General features: G+C 43.3%; 1 protein-coding gene across 2 annotated transcripts; it reads right to left on the bottom strand.

Moving 5' to 3' along the window:
• Window positions 1-4,955: 4,955 nt before the first annotated feature.
• LOC111227245 (cdc42 effector protein 4-like) lies at window positions 4,956-17,643 on the bottom strand. Of its 2 annotated transcripts, none has more exons than XM_022752679.1 (2): window positions 17,409-17,643; window positions 4,956-8,155 (listed from the first exon to the last, which is right to left on the bottom strand). In XM_022752679.1, the coding sequence occupies exon 2, from the start codon at window positions 8,005-8,007 to the stop codon at window positions 6,925-6,927; it is 1,083 nt and encodes a 360-aa protein (XP_022608400.1). In that variant the 5' UTR covers window positions 8,008-8,155; window positions 17,409-17,643; the 3' UTR covers window positions 4,956-6,924. The 2 variants fall into 2 exon arrangements, with proteins under 2 accessions (XP_022608400.1, XP_022608401.1); XM_022752680.1 differs by lacking the exon at window positions 17,409-17,643 and adding an exon at window positions 9,194-9,427.
• Window positions 17,644-17,804: the final 161 nt, after the last annotated feature.

The raw sequence follows: 17,804 nt of genomic DNA, 5'->3' as shown, positions 1-17,804 counted from the left end.
ATAAAGCTCAGTGAGGAATGCAGAGGCTTGAACACAGCCCTTCATCCCACCCAACCAAGTATGAAGTAAGAAGTGAATGAGCAACATGTTAAACATCCTTCAGTATAGCTGCGACTTCAAAAGTATTTTGAGGTGATGTCATAGCTACTAAGATGCATTACTAAGTATACTTTCTGGCACTTGCTTGTAACCTTTAAACTTCAAAACTAATATCTGCCAAAGTACACTTTAATTTAAAGTACAGCTGAGGAAGTGAAAAGTTGAAATTAGTTTTGGAGAAACACGGAGACGTTCCGAAAAATGAATTTGCACATGCAAGGTTGATACATATTAAAAAATGACTTAAGTTTGCTGAAGAGAAGCGTTGCTAAATGAAAGAAATGTGTTGGACAAAAAGAGGCACTTATTTCCAGATAATCATCACTCTAAATATTTGAAGGCATCAAACTCTGAGATTGACCTTCAGCTTCCCTTCAGCCCATGCAGTGAATGAGTGGCCTTGCTATTACTCATTATGTCAGGAGAGAGGGAAGATTAAGTTGAATAAGGACTCGAAGGTCAAAGTTTAAGGCTGGCCTATGGGAGGTGACCCTTTGTGACCCCCACTTCCTGGTCAGCTTTAGAGTATTTCGCTCCACAGTGGGCATGCAGTGTCTACAAAACAAGGAAGGTATTGTATGGACATACAACCTCCTCTTGGGATGGCGCCAAGTCTATGTTGGCAAGGATGTGGCCTCAATGTGTGATCAACATCTAAAGCCTCTTTTTATCAATCCTGGGTTCACTGATAAATTGACTGTTCCCACCAATGAGTGACAGTCGAGTAGATTCAAACCCATTCATTTTAAATGTAAGGATTTTGTTTTTTAAAAATATACTTTATTTTTATCCACAACTTACCAAAAGTTCATGCGTGGAGCTTTACATTTGACAGCGACCCCTAATGTGGGAGTACGTAGGAGTTCAGCATGCGTGGAGGTATAAGGAGCGCTCTCCTTCCTTCAGTGTCAGCCAGCCGTGGGCAGGCCTTGGAAGGGAAGCAGCCTCTGGCAGAGTTGAGGGGGTAGAGAGCAGCAGAGCCCCCAGCCCCATCCTATGTGGTCATGGCTGAGTGCAGGCCAGGCCAGACCTCCTGGGGACACACATGGCTGCAGGAACCGATCTCCTCTTCAGCAGAGTGAGACAAGGTTAGCACGGCACTGCTCAGACAGAAGGAAAGAATGGAAAATGAGGGGATGAATCATTGTTTCTGTGCGTATGGCAAAAATGAGCTCTCCATGTTCAGATTTTAGCGCTACATGCTGGTTGCAAAACACAGTACAGCAAAAAGAATCATGGTGGAAGTTGATATGATTATCCAACTAAGTTTTGAAATCATAACTTTGAAACAAAAGAAAAAACATCAAAACTTTTGAAATATTGTTCCAGCTGTTTGTTTGTTCATTTATAGCACAGAGAACAATAAAACTTTGTTGGATACACAGTCTCTGCTGCTGGGTTGAAGGTTGATTTAGCAATTGTGGCTCTGCAAGATGGAAAAACAACATTTTAACACTGAAGGTTTGAGTCCTGCCCAAAGAGCTTATGACACAATCTCCAGATTTATAAAGGAAACTGCTCGTTGCACGGCGACAGGGGGAGAACGAGAGACAGGAGCTGCGCTTTCCCTTCGAATAACTTTTCCATCTGAGAGAGCCACATTCTGACATACCTGCAACAATCCCTGAGCGGGAAGACTGCACTGATGTTTTAGAGGATGGGCTAATTTTTCACAGTCTCCAGTGCAGGCATCTGAAGGTCTTTAAAGCGAGGACACCGGAGAAGCTCCCTGCTCCTCCCCCCACCACGTGTGTGTGTATGTGTGTGTGTGGTCTCCTGGTACCGGCCCTGCTATTCCAAGGTTTAGAGGTCAAGAGGTCAACACTGGGTACTGGAATGTTTATGTTCGCCGCTCCTGTTAGCACCAATATCCGTAGTCCGGCCTATATCTTTGAGAACACAAAGGGAGAAAAAAAATGTTTCCTAAGGATAACATTTGTTAGTTTGACTGTCTTACACTTTGTTTGGTTACTTGGCAGACTGGACTAAAGGCAGCCACAGAGAATTTGAAAAGGCAAAGACAAATTACTGTGGCAATAAGTGTTGAGATTTAATCAATGAAGAGAGCCGAGGAGGAATGTCTTGACTGACAAATATACAGTAATGATCATTAATTCACTTGACATACAGTCAAACTTTATTTCTGCACAACTTTGCAGAACAGAACAGAGCAGAAGAAAAGAGTATTGACAATTCTGAATTTTGCACCGACACTTATCAGTGAGGACAGAGCTTATTCCCTTGGAAGAGGAATTTCTTTCTTGCTTGCATGAAAGCTCAACTTGGCACACTTAAGATTCTATACATCTTTTATGGGCGGGCCTTCTCACTGGGGTACAGTATGCCCTCCCAGACACTGTGCACACATTTGGTCAGAGATATGTGTATCAAAGCATGGGAAAGGATGTCTGGAAGGCATCCAGTTTTTTCATTTTAGCTTCCAGCCACAAACACACAGTTGGGGCTTTTCGAACCGTGGCACTCGCCTTCTAGTTCTCTGCCAGCAAACAACTCCACACTCTCTCATACACTCACTCTCACACACACACACACACACACACACACACACACACACACACACACACACACACACACACACACACACACACACACACTCCCCCAACTCTCCTCCACAGTGCAGGACTACACAGCAGAAACGGCTGTTTGTTTATGACCCATTAAAAAAAAAAAAAAAAAAAAAGGACTCGCAAACTACTGCTGCCAACATAAAAGAAAAATGCTGGGGCTGCTTGGGGAGTGGTCTGGATTTTTTTTTTTTTTTTTGAGGGTGTGTGTGTGTGTGTGGGAGGGGACAGGGAACAGAGCAAGGCAAAGGGCGGTACATGAACAATTTTGTATTCTGTTTCTTTTTTTCCCCCATCCCCCATTTTTTAACTTCCCCCTTCTCTCTCTGCTTCATCCGCCCCCCGACCTTCCCTTCCCCAGTCCCCTCCACCAGCAGGTTGTTTAATACTTTCCAGATTTCAGCATGCCGTCGGCCTCCTGGAAGAGCTGCAAGTCTGCTGATGGAATTTGGTGGAAAAGGTTGTGGGTCCAGGAAGGGGCTCCTGACATAATAAACCTAAAGGCAATGAGCGCCTCCCATTGGTGGCTCAAGTAAGTTTTTTTTTTTTTTAAATGTGAGTTGGAAACCAAAGGGAAATGACATTTGACAGCCTCTGAAGCAGATGAGAAACTACAACCAGGGTGTTGGAGAGGGAGAAACAGCTGCGGGGCAGACTCAGATTACAATGAGTTTCTATAGGAAGGGAGGAGAGGTGAACTGAGCCTCCTGAACAAATCAGCCTGTCTCCAGTGTCAAGTTCAAATGTGTGTGACAACTTCAGCACTCGTGTTCACATCCTGCCTCTTACTACAAATCACCCAATAAAATGTCTTATGACAGTCTTGGTGATGAGTTGGAGATTTTTTTTTTTTTTTTTTAGGGTGGCAGGGGTGAATCAAGCTCTATATGTGTGTTCAACACTGAGACATGAATGAAATAAAGATAAACTCATCAACAAATGTGGAGTATTAAAAAGATCCAATTCAAGATCTCAACATCAAGTGAGCCAGTACGCTGACACACCCATCACCAGACGTGAACATTACACGACCACTAGATGGCAGTAGATACCAAGCCTTAAACAAAGTGATTTGCCCCAACCAGGCAGCAGCACCAGGGAATGATATATAATTCAGTTCCAAGGAGCGATTAACAACAAGACTTTTTTTGAAACAAATGCAAAAGTGGTGACTCGTGAAGATTTAGTCTTTCCTTCTCCAAGAAACAAACAAAAAAAAAAAAAAAAAAAAAAAAAAAAAAGTATATCTGAGGAGAGTAATGACTTTATACAGACAGAGAAAAGAGGGATCAATAGCACTGCTGGTTCGTATTGACCACAACAATCAATACAAATGGCCTGTTTCTACCACAAGTCTAAGAATAATGACTTTTCCTAGCCCTCCAGCAGATTGGACGCTGGTATAATGTGACTGTGAAAAACTGAAAGTGGAAGGAGATAAAGCATCCCCTTAAGTAGAGATGAAAGATTGAATTGAGAAAAAAAAAAAAAAGAGAAAAAAAAATACCAAAAGAGAAATGGAGCTGTGTTCTCAGCGTGCAGTTTGTACCGTGGAGGCATACAGGGGTGAGACCTTGGACTGTCTGCAGCAAGTGTTAACAAAACAGAGTGCACTGAACTTTGACCGAGCCATGAGGGCCGTTCACCAGAGTGTGTGTGTGTGTGTGTGTGTGTGTGTGTGTGTGTGTGTGTGAGAAGAGCCCAGGCATGGGGTGTAAAAAATCAAAAGCGACAGAACAATTCTGAGTCCATGATGATGAGTAGGATCTTGTTCTTACGTGGCTGCCAGACTCATCCATCGTCCAATCAGGGGGCGAGGAATTACCTGTCATCACTGTTTATCAATGCAGCTCTATAGAATGATTAACCCTCCTTCCTAAATCCATCCATCTTTCACCCCTCTCATAACTGCACTGATGAGAATATAGAGCTGCTCCGTGGGGGTTTCAAACAGGAGCTTTGAAAGTAAGCTTTACCTTTCTGTCACACACGCGCACACATTTACTCATGAGTCATCACACCACTTTCAGCTTGTAGAGTTAATACTTAAGAGACTCGTCCAACTAAGGCCTCAATTGCTTCCTTCCTTCCTCTTCTGGGAGAGCCAGAGAATAGTGACAGGAAACGGAGAAGGGATTCAAGGAATTCCTTTGTTAATGCTGCTGATTGAGAAGCACTTCTGCTGATGAACTGGGACAGAAAAAAAAAAAGGTAATGAAATATGCAGCAGTAAAGATGTTCAGGCTTTCTTTTATTGAAAAATATAGGTTATTTTGGATAATACAGAAAAAAAGGCTGTAAATATACAGTAAAGAAGACAACAGTAAGGCATAATATACATTATACAGAACAACGCAACACAGACAACTCCTCATTCGCACAAAATTAACCCTGGAAATTACCTGAATATATTATGTAGTGTCTGAGCGATTGGAAATATAAATATCCAGTTATGCAAATTCAGTCTTTTCCCCACCGCATGATATGACATCTTAAAAACACTACTTGTTTTCATTTGATTCTTTTTAACCTGCAAGCTGAACTCAATCTTCACTTAAATTCAACAGAGATTACCGAGAAAGGAAGCGACAGACAGATGTGTGCGGGTTCTTCCCAAAAAGTGAGCTTCACAACTGAAATCTTTTTTTTTTTTTGGCTCGAAAATTACGATTTTGGCACATGTCAGTTTCATTTAAGGCAGTGAAATCAATCAGCGCAACTGAGCCTCAATACTTCTGGTCACAGCTTTTAATGATGCAAGAGATACTGTCAAGCTGCAATGACTATGCAACTTGCATAAAAATAGCAATCTTTTTCTAAATGCTCTTACATCTATTGCTGGCTGTGTCTTCTTTTTTCATCCACTCTTCAAACAGACATAAACACAAATATAGCAAAGATTTTTTTTTTCCAAGGGATAAAAACAACCAGTATTAAACACCAAAACAGAAGTAGTGTGTGGTTTAATTGTGCCTGGTGGTGCACTCATTTTCAACCATACATACCCTAAACCCTAAAGTAGTGGTGGAAACTGTTCGATACATAAAAGGTATCCCCTTAAAAAGGATCAACATCTTTTACACAGTTCACTTGCACCACTGCAGTTGCTCAGATGTATGAAAGAAGAAAAAAAAACAAGGAAGGAAGTGGTTATCAAACTCTTTTCAGTTTCAATTTGCAATGACGGATTAGTAGAAGGAAGCTGGCCAATTCATGTCAGTTCACGGAAATCCATTTGAGAAAGAAAAAAAAAAGCCTTTAGGGTGAAATAAAGAATCTGTTCATAGACAAGACAGTGTGCCACACAACACTCCTCACACCTCCAGCTTCCTGTATGTAGTAACACCATTCTTTATAGTTAATGCAGGCCAGTGTATCTCCATTAGCTTTATAGGCCTGTTTTCTCTAATTTAGCCTGTGTGGCGCTCACAGTGAATTAAAAACAGAAGAGAATTTTGGTTTGGGCTTTGTGGTCCAGCTTTACAGCAGGAAATGGCAGCCTTTGTGCAGCGTCACAAGGACCCTGAGTTACATAGAGGGGGAAAACTCTGACTATCTACGGTACTTTATGGTACGTCAGGATAATATTTTCAGATAAAGGAGGCTCAAGGCAGGACTTCACACTCCAGTGACAAAACACAGCCCCCTTTATTGTGACAAGATACCCACCAGTGATCCTGTGGTGACAGAGACCTTCTGTTCAGCTCAGGCCTCATGATGTCCCACAGCCAGACAGAGAGAGCACAACAACAAGAGGGAGGCAAAGCAAATGAAAAAAGCACATGTGACACGTCAAGTGAGAAAAGAGAAGAGGAGAGAGAGAGAGAGGGGAGAGAGAGAGCGTGAACTGAGCTTTAGTTATGGAAAGTGTTTTTCCCCTACAAAAGTTCCTTTCTAACCCGTCCTCCCTGCGCACTTCTGGAATGTTCCATATTCAAAAAGTGGCTGCTCTTCCATGTCAGCTCCCTCACTGTTCAAAAAGGCAGAGACGGATTGACAGACAAACAGAGAGCGGAGGGTGAGGCTCTCTGACAGATGGAGTCACAGTCTCTTTGCAGACCTACAAAGTAAGAGTCCTCCGTCTTTTTCACAATCCCATTCCCACAGTACCAGACTACAGTGTCTTCAAGTGCAAATCCACACTGTCAAAGGACTTGCTTGTTTCACATAAACCCCTTCCAGAGCTCTGTCCTACTTTCTGTCTTTTCTTTTTCTTTTTTTTTTTGAAGGCTTTGGAATCTCATACACGGATCTCATCATCTTCATCCTCCAAGAAAGAGGAGAAGTTGCTCTCCTCCTCTGGGGGGGCACTGAAGGTGGCGCTGTCTGTATCTCCTGCGTAGGTCTGACTGTTTGGTTTCTCATCCAGAGCAGCAGAGCCAGAGCTGGACATGGAGCAGCTGTCTAGATGCTGCAAGTGTTTGGGCCGTATCTCAGGAGTGTACTCTGGGGTATAGGGCCCCCCATTCTCTGGCCCCAGATCAATAGAGCTAGCTGGGTGCATAGAGGGCTCTTGCTGCAGTTCTGCCTCTTCTTCTCCTTCTTCTTCTTCTTCTTCTTTTGCCGCCTCCATCTGCTCCTCTGCATCCTCATCTTTTCCCTTCTCCATACTATCCTCCTCCTCCTCACCGTGGGTGCTGAGGGGGGGCGAGGCACGGCCCTCGCTGCTCTTGCCCTCCTCGTAGCCAAGGTCGTCATCCTCCTTTTCCATCACCCCCAGGATGTCACCCAGCATGGAGGGTCCCAGGTCGACATGGAAAGACATTACTGACACAGCGTGCTTCATTCCACCTCCATAGTGATGGGAGCTCTCTGGAAGCTCAGTCAGCTCACCGAAACTTCGCTCCTCCAGTTCCAAGAAGTGAGGGGCCGCGGCGGCACCCGTCCCATCCAACTCCCCGTGCTGCTTGAAGGGGCTCGAGGAGAGACTCTTTGCCACCATACTGTCCCCTCTGTCTTCATCATTGAGAAACGGCAGAGACATGGCACTCTTCACATAGGTGGGTGACCCACCTGCGACTGCCAGGGCATTGTCTCTCTGTTGATCCACTCTGGTGACAGACTGGGAGCGTTTGCTGCTTCTAAAGGTACGAGACAGGAGGCCAGGCCGGGGAGAGCGGGGGAAGGATGTGGTCTCGGGGGAAGGTTCCCCTGAGCGGGTGCTGAGGAAGGAGGTGTCTCCAAAAGCATCACCACTGCGACCGACATGCATAGTGTGGCGAAAGTCACCTAGTGGGGCACTGATCATCTCCCTGGTCAGATCCATGCGTGAGCGGCGCTTGGTCTGGGAGGAGCCAGACACCAGCTGTTTCAAGATTGGCATGGTGGCTGATTAGGTTGTTTTATTTTGCACAAAGAGGTAGAAGAGATTCAGTCAGACTACGAAAAGAGCTTCCAGTTCTCAAATGTGATGCTTGTTAGAGACCTTGGAATGGATACTGATGCTCTTTAAATCCAATTAGCCTGGGAACCTGAAAAAAAATAAAATAAAAACAATAAATTACACAGAACATATTCAGAATGATGCACTCGTATTAAATAAAAAAACATCACTTTGAATTAAAAAGACAAGTAAAAATAGCACGGACATTCAAAAACACTTTAAAACACTTCAAGCAGTAGGTACTTCAAATCACATTTACTGGTGTCAAATGGCTGGAATCAACCGCACCATAAAGCAAATAAAAGAAACCTGTAGTCTATTTATTGTGCAGCTTTCACATCATGTTGTGCAGAATATTCTCATTTGGCTGTCATGTAAATAAAAACAATTCTAGGAATTTCAACTCATCCAGTAATTACAAGGACTGAAGCTATCAATTATGCAACTGCATAATGATAAGCATCACTCTTCAAAAATCTCTGTGTGATGACCTCTAAGATGATCTGGGGAAGAAAAAAAAAAAAAAAAAAAATAGATGTGGAGAACCACAGGATTCTGCTTTAAAACAGCATTAGAATGGAGAGCAAAAACACCAACCACAGACCGACATGATCTGGAGAGCTGAGCTTCGCCTGACATTTTCTGATGCAAAGCTCAACTTTGATTGCACAGCACAGATTATCAGACCGAAAACTTATCTTCTAGTCAGAGACATGTAAATGGAATTTCAACTGAAGAAATGACAAAATATTCCCTGGCCATCTTTTTCCTCAGAAACCGGTGTTAAAGCCCCCAGAGGTTTGTGACTGACAGCTGATAGAAAACATGTTTTTGCATTATTGAAACGTGGAGCCCATACAGAGGAAACCTCACTGCGGGCTGCCAGCTAGCCGCCGCTGCTGCTTTCTTCAGATGCTCCACTGGAGGACAGGAGCAGGGTGTCTCATTAGCGATCCATCCCAACATTATAAAATACACATGAAAAAACAGAACACTGCCATGGTGGTCTGCAAAAATGAAGAGCAAGCAGTTTCTCCAGACAGACATCAAAAACACATGCACCTCTGACTTGTGGGGTGGAAAATCTCCACGGTTGCACGTAAGCAGGCCTGAAGAAAATGCTTACCTTGCCGTCTCAAGTGTGCGTCTCTCTGGCTTTGTGCTGTGCCTCTTTTCTGTTTACTCATCTTAACACAGGAAGATCATCAAAACAGTCTGCGACTTAACCTTGACTTTGAGATTTCTTACAGGCGAGGCTTCAAAAAGATATTTAAGCCAGTTGTTTTTGGTAGAAGCGCCATTGGGCGAGTTCGTTTGTTTAATGTGGCAGGCTCTTTAGTGCGTTGACCTCGTTATTCTGTCTCCACCGCGCGTCTTTGCCAGCTGAGCCTCTACACTCCACTTCCTGTTAATGCCTTCACCTGCTTCGGTTTCCATAGAAACACCCTCCTGCAAGCAAGCAACAGTGTTTCCTGTTCACGGGCCACAGAAGGCTTCAGGCAAGCATGCAACACATGGCCTCCGTCTGTGTCAATGTACAGCTCAGACAATGCGCCCTTTTAATCTGGTGTCTGTCATGTTTTCACTCACTCACTCCGTCCATGTTGTGGGTATTTTTTTATTGGTCAAAATGGAAAGTAAAATAATATATACATGCTCTAGTGCTGCAGACCAGGAAATAAAGCTATCTATAGAAAGAGAAGCATATGTGTGTAAAACTGCAGCATTTCTGACTGAGGCTGACACACTATGTGAAAACTTTCCATAAACCTCAAATGGTTTCGTGCCAAAACACACAAACAAGCCCCCTTTTTTTTCACAGAAACATGTTTATTATTGAAGCTGCATGTTCTGATTCCTTTTTTTCAGGAGGAAATAATTCACACTCAGCCAAAAAACAAAGTTTTTTCTGAGTAGTTGCTTCTGGGTGGCAAAAACAGACAGGGAAAAACAACCAGCAGATGAAACAAGGACAGATGGTAAAAGCCTGCCTCCCGCTCCTTCATCTCATCCCACCCCCCCCAGGCCAGGATCAAGTTGAAAAGCTCAATGGTGCCCATTGCAGGGACATGGATGCAGGAATTCATTTCAGGCTGCCAGGCCCACTGTTCTTCATCAGCTGAATCTAAACCAGATCCCGGAAACTCTGCAGCAGCACAGTTCCACAGTTACATCAAACCTGATTCACAGCCCAGCTGTATTTATAGCTTTGTGTATCTTTGTGTGTGCGTGCATGCACGTGTGGGTGTACACGTGAATGAAAAAGTGGGAAAGGGCCTTAGAAGGCAGCAGTTAGCGTGGGAACTCCGGGGTCACAGCAGGGGGGGGATTGACTTTATAAACAGACTTTCACAACACTCGGGGTTTTGGCTGCTAGAGACACAGAATGTGGGACAGAAACAGACAGAACAGGCAAACGAGGCACATCTGTACAATTTCAATTTGACTGGGAAATCGGAAACCGTTTACAAGCTTCTTAAAAACTAACACACACAGCACACATCTCTGACCCACAGACTGTCAAGCCCTCGAATGATATAGAGCTTTTAAGGATGACTGACCGGTCTTCCTGTGGATGTGGCAGCTGCTGAGTAAAAAGCATCAGAGCATGCATGCATGCAAGCATGCACACACACATGTACTGAGATAAACTTGAGCACACTGGGACCATTTCCAAATTGTAGGCAATGCTGCTTCACATCTCTCCTCTTTTTGCATCCGTTTGTGTAAATGATATTCCACCCCGTTCCCTCAAATGCATATCTGCTGTGGGAATGTAATGCTAGCTCTGTTTATGGATCACACAACTCAATTATCAATTTAAATACCTAGGCTGGGTCTATGGAGGGTTCTAAATCTGCTTAAATATCATATGGTTATAGCTGCTATACTTTGTGGGAGGAAAATACACACCCAATTCTTCTGAGGGAAAAGCACAGAAATAACACAGGAAGGAAGCAAATAGAAAAGGGCTCTAACTGAACGGGTGAAAAAACAAAAATGCAGTAATATAAATCAGACAATAAGCTCAGTTTGTTCACCTGGGAGGAATTTGGCGTCTCAAAAGGAAACGCTGCAGTCATTTCTCAACAATGTAGACAGATGCTACATCAGAGGAAGTGAACAAACAGTGGCTGCAAGCTTAAGCTATGACTCAGAAATCACTAATATAATTAACATGCATCCATTAATGTTTTACAGCTCAGCTACACACACACACAAAATTAGTTTGAAGACTGTGAATTTACTTGCATGACAAAAACTTCCGATGAACACCAAAGAGAAGTATTGACCTCTTAGATAATTTGTGGTTAGGACGAACGTTAACTTTTCACTTCTTGTCAATACTCTCACACTAGGCTTGTCAAAAGTAATACAAAGAGATCACTCGCAGACACACACACATACACGCACGCTCCTCTCAAACATGACTAATGGTCCATTTCCCTAATTGAGTATTGATGCACCTTCTTTGTGCTTAATTCGCCCAGAGTGTATTCTACTGTCTGGGACAGGGTGCCTGCTGCTGCTGTGGTGGTGGTGGTGGTGGTGGGGGCTGTCTGTCTGCCTCATTTGAAGCCAGTGACCTGGATGGACAACTGAATGACCTGAGGGTGAAATGGCATTAGGGGGTGGGGAGGCCTCATGCATCCAAATCTGTGTGAAGAACAGGGGCTAAAACTGCTGGTTTCAAACTGAAAATGAGTCTGACGATCATACCTTTAGCAAACCCGATTCCATTCCACCACCAGTAAGAGGTATACCGCTGTTCAGTAATAGGCCAACACACACACACACACACACGATCCAGTAATTAAACAGACAAATGGCTTCTAGTAGATAGGTATCTGCCATGCAACTCAGTTAGCAGGCCTGAATATCCCATTTAGGAAGGAGCAGCCCTAGGACAAACAGTGGAAATCACATTATCTCTCAATCACACAGACAGGGAACAACATACATCAAGCTGATGCTGCCCTCTGAGATAAATGCGGCAATGAGAAAACATACTGATCTAATGAGAATTTACAAATAAAGCCCCTAAAAGCTTACATTAAAGAAAGCCAGATTTAGCTGTTACTGAAACGGCCCATTTGGGGCCCCTTTGAATGAGCATGCTATTTGCTTGTGGGGTTATGGATTCAGAGCAAGTCGTTGACCTAAAGGGTATCTCGAGTGCCCTCCCGCCACACTACCCATTTGCCATGGCATTCTCCGCCATGCAGTTCCAATACAGCCCGAGAGCAGTCTAAAGAGCAAAGCAAATCCAAAATCCAAACTCTGTTACTGTGAAATGCTCAAAATGATGGGGAAACATTGGGCATGGTCACAGATTCTGCCGGCAGTGGCTGACCACCGCCTGTTCAGAGCCAACCTTGGCCTGTGCATGTTGGCTTGTTGTTTTGTGACCAACTATTTTATTACACTTTGACAGGCAGAGCTGCAATGATCAGTTGATTGATAGAAGTTTAACTGGCCACTATACTAATAATGGGCATCCAGTGGATCTGCTGCTTTTCCCTGCTTTATACCATTTTTAAATGGTATTTTGGGGCTGTTGGTCAGACAAAACAAGACAGTTGAAGGGCCGGTTTTCATTATTTTCTGACATTTTATACACAAAAAACCTAATCAATTAATTGAGACAATAACTGACAGATCAAATCAAAAGATAACTATATACTCAAATCAAGAAATCATGAACTTGGAGCGACATTTTCCAAAAAACAAAAAACAAAATGAAAGACAGTTTATCCTTAATCAATGAAAACCATGAAGAAGTCAAAAGCCTGTGTGTGCATTTCTCAAACACAAACATCAAAAAAAAAAAAAAAAAAAAAAAAAAAAAAAAATCACATATCAGTGTTTTTACCTGGCAAGCTGGTGTGAGGCGGTCGGTTAAGCTAATGTCACACTCAACCCAGCAGGACATTTTGCTCGCTAAGGATCAAAGTACAACAGATCTTTAGAGCTTTCCTGCTAATAAAAGTGCCTGTGGGTTTTTGAATTGGCACCACTGATATCGGTGAGTGCTAAATCTGTCGCTATCCTTAGATCAGTAAGTGGAATATTTGAGGTAAGCAGCTTTGACTGGAAGAATAAACTTACAAAACTCAGCGGTGTTTAAAAATAGCACTCAGCAGCATACTGCTAAATGATTACACAACTAAACAGACTGTTAATGCTATACAGTCAGTGGGGAACGGTCGCTGTGTTAATGGAGCAAAACTTCAAACTTGAAAGCATCATTACGATCATCAATACGCCAACAGTAAAGGTCCTTTTTTAGTTACACAAGCAGGTCAGGCGAGCCAGTGAGAAGAAGTGATAGACAGACGATGACCAGGACAGAGCAGAGCCCCAACAGCCAATGACAGGGTTCCTGGCAGAGAACAGGGCCTGCAGCGAGTCAGCTTGACGTGTACCAGCTGACCTCTGACACCCGAAAGGAGATGACTTGTCTTTTTTACATTTACAGCCAACATAGCCTCCAGACACGACACTCCATCTCTTTCTCTCTCTCTCCCTCTCTGTTCTCTGCTTTTATGAAGCCGACAGCTTTCATTACAGGCACAAACAGCGGAGGGCAGACAAGAATGCCATACTCCATTACATCACGTTCAAGAACGAAAATGATTCTGTGGGTTCAACAAGACTCATAAACATTGTTTTCGTGGATCTACAATGCCTTTTTATATGTTAACAATACTGTCCATTCCTGGCCTGTTATCGCCTCCCATCAGAATAAAAATTACAAAAAGCATGCTTCTGAAATCGCAGCCAGCATGGCTCAACATCACCGTCATCTGTGCACTGGGCAATGCATCTAAGTAAACATGGGGGGTGGGGGGGTTAGAGGGTCTCAACATAATCTGAGAGAATGAGCAGAGAGGAAAAATGGACACTGGCGATATCAAGCAGACAACATGCCAGAAATAACCACTTAACATTATTTGTGAATGTTTTCTGGAATGAGACATGGCTAAAAACCTTCTGAGCTTTTTCCATTCTCACCCAGCTGGTCATCATGAAAACACAGCAACAAGCTCCAGGTCATGAATAATTATCCCCGTCTCCACAAAGACATCTGGGTGCTTTTAAAATGGCACATGCACGTAGAATTACAGGAATATGACTAATTACCAGTGACATAAGTGACCGACATCAGTGACCTAAACTCAACGCTTAGCCTACTGTTTTCCAAAAGAGCGGATTTAATATACATAGCTGCCAATTCATGGAGAAACATGTTGGGGGTTAGGGGCTGGGGGGGGTGGGGTCTTCGTCCACAGGAAGGGCAGGGAGAAAATGAGGCGGTAGCCCTCCCATCTCTCCGGAAATCTACTCTTCCTGCCCTTCCTGACCAGTCATAATGTAAACAAGGCTGTCCTCCATCATACTGTACTACTGATGGGCTAACCAAACAAACACAGCTCATATCTCCATCAACACTCAGTTTTTAATAACCTAACAGGGGTTCGGGCCAGTGCTGGGACTGTATGTTCAACAACAGCTCCAAATGCAACAGCACATGGAGCAAGATGAAGTTACTTTAATTATTTTAGAAGCTAAACACGACCGGATATTCTCCATCGCGTGTGGCTGAGTCACGGCTGATGACAGCTCTGGCCTCAGGCCTAGATGTCCGTTCCGTCACCCAGGACAGACTGACGCAGACTGGCCAGGTGTCTCTTCAGGGCTGCAGAAGAGGAGTGAGCTTACATTTTGAAAAACACTCGAGTGGAAACCTGTGCCCCTCGATGGAAAGAATGCAGGGAAATTATGGGATCCAGAGAATCTTGCTTTAAAGTGCGAGAGTGCCATAATTATAGAGTCAGAAGAGCATAAAAAAGCAGCAAAATGCACAGGCTGGAGGGAAGCCAAAGAAGCAGCTATACTGGAGGTCGATTTACGTCAAAGATTTCACTTTTTTGAAAAACATCAGAAACCACTCAACCTTTGTGTGGGAATTTTTTCTCCACAGAGTGGCAAACTACAGTGTCACTCTTAATTGGATGATTTACCTGCATTAGGTCTCTTTCAGAATTTAATATTAATACAAATGAAATAGCAAAAAATATCCAAGATGAAAATAAAGACCGACTTCTTAAACTCTGAAAAATCTCTTTAACATTTGTGCAATTCAAAACAATAAGCACCTGTAATTGTCTATTCAACTCTATCAAGTCTATAGAATATTTACAACTGGTGGCAAGGAAACAGGATGGAAAAAGAGAATGAACACTTCCTACTACTTTTAGCACCAACCCCAGCATGCTGGGTCACAATGCAGCATGTTGGATAAGAACAGAAAACAATGCCTCCAAACAAAAGACACAGGAACAAACACAGCGTTCACACACTGACACATGAGATGCTGTTAGAGTTTAAGGATGGGACAACAACAAGGTCATAAAAAGTGGCAGTGGCAACTATGTCAAGCAATCAAAACTAAGTGAATAAAAAAAGTTTTCAACAACTAGTAAGAATTACACTTAGCTGGGATTTATGTGCATCATTTGCAGACCTGTGGTTTAGTGACTGAGGCTGATGACAACAACCCAACCTGTTCCTCAAACTGCACATCATTCAAAAAACCTGTCGTGTTGTCTATAATAACCCAGCAGTTCACTATCACCATGCTCATAGGCATTCCAGGAAAAAAAAAAAAAAAACAACAACAAAAAAAACAGTTTATATTGGTATTTCCTGGAATGTGAAGGGGCTGGACAGGACACACACATTGCCTCTAATGAGCACACAAACTGCAGACATGTTCAAACATGGGTGCAAGACTATAAACTCACTGGCCACAAATAACACATTAAAAATTGCACTTCAGCAGCACCACAAAAGGGACGTGGGTCATCTTCAAAAATGAAAGTAAGGTGCACAAACTTATTCAACTTTGGTAAACAAAAAATTCTGAGCAGGCTGTGTTTCCTGGGCTTTGAGCCAGGAAATGCTGTCTGTACACTGCACTGTGCCCAGTAACACAGAGCTTGGCACAGTGTCCAACACCACACGGAGGATGAATAACTTTCACCTTCAGGCACTAACCATATGTCTCCTGCAGGCAATTAGATGCTTTGTAATTTAAGAAACAGAGGGAAGTAGAGGGAGCAGAACTTGTGCAGGCTGGTTAAAAATGTGTCGCCGGCTCAGTGAGGCATTTCAGGGGCACTTCTGGGAAAAAGTAAACAGGCTAAGCCTATGACACATAAATCTTGGCGATGAGGTTTGCTTGTTTGCTGTGCCTTCAACCTAAATCCATCACTGAACGTCTCACAGAAGAACCCTCTGCGTGTTTTGGATAACACAGGCCAAATGTCATATTTAAACCTTTTGAAAACGAAGAAAGCCTCCCAAATTACCTCACAAGCAGAACCCCCCTGATAACATTATCTCCTCAAACAATTGCTGAGGAGTACTTATCAGTATGGCGGTGATGAAGTGATGGCCTACAGACCTGAGGCTCATCACCTTATTATTCCAGTCAATGAGCTCATCAGATGCCATTGTGACACCCATGCCAAGCAAGCTGAACAGGACTGCCAAGCCAGCAGGCCCAGGGGATACGTGGGTAGTGAACTGGACAAAATAACCCAGGTGTGCACTGCATGTTGGGGCAGAAAGTTTGTAATGTGGGGCTTTTTTGTTTAGTCATCTTATCCTGTGAAATCAATAACCAGCATCAATTCAATGTTTATCGGTTCTATTTAGTTCCTCTGTTGCTGACTCATTATTGAGCAAGTTTAAAGATATCTTTCAAGGTATCATTATTGCAAAAACATGAATTTTCACATTTACAACACATTCACTCAATATGTCATCAAACACAGTTTTGGCCTGAGTGAGGCCTATGAAAGAGTTTTCCTTTGGAGAAAAGTGATCAGTTAAAAATAAGTGACACTGCAGCTTAAGACACAAAGCAAATAAAGATGATAACACCAATAAATTCATATTGTTTCAAAGGGGCTGTAGAAAATATCTGGATTCCCTGAGACAAGAATTGCCTCCACGAGGAAATGTTTCAAACGGTAAAACTAATTCTTTCCATTTAACAGCACTGGCGTTTACCTCTGGCTGCTGGTTCTATCATATTACAATAAAGCTGTGATTCTGGGTGGGTCAATAGCACAGAGAACAATAAGTAGCTGACCACAAAAGCGTCAGCTGCCTTGCTACACGGTGCGCTCCACTGAACCACTGAATAAAGCTGGCCTGTCCAATACATACAGGTCTATTTGAGCTGCATGCAAAAAAAAAATGTAAAAGGTACATTTGATATAGTGATATAGTTTAAGTGCAAGCACAAACATAAAAACGCACACGCTTACCGAGCATCCCATTCATAAAAGCCGGGTGGTGCACCACTTAGGCCCCCCAGCAGCTTGACAACGAGGCTGCGTTCATCAAAAGAAAGATGTAAAACGCCCGGATCGACACTCGCGACTCCAAACAACGCAGCCAGACAAACGCGTCTCTCTTCTTTTTGTAAAAATATTATTGTGGCTGTCACCGCATCCTCAGATGCTGCTGCTCTGAAGCGCAATAACTCACTACAATGCCTCCTGCCTCGGTAGTGTGCGTGAACACGCCTTCTCTACATGGCCCCTTAAAGATACAGGCTGCCAGCGTGCGGCCGCTCACACTGGCTCAATATCATTTCCTTCACTCGGGAAGGCGGGGTCAGTGTCATATACACTAATGAGAAGAAACCAGGAAACTAAACC

This window comes from Seriola dumerili, unplaced genomic scaffold (genome assembly GCF_002260705.1).
Source record: "Seriola dumerili isolate Sdu_G_001 unplaced genomic scaffold, Sdu_1.0 BDQW01000169.1, whole genome shotgun sequence".
NCBI lineage: Eukaryota > Metazoa > Chordata > Actinopteri > Carangiformes > Carangidae > Seriola > Seriola dumerili.
This window is presented reverse-complemented; position numbering and strand designations above follow the sequence as displayed.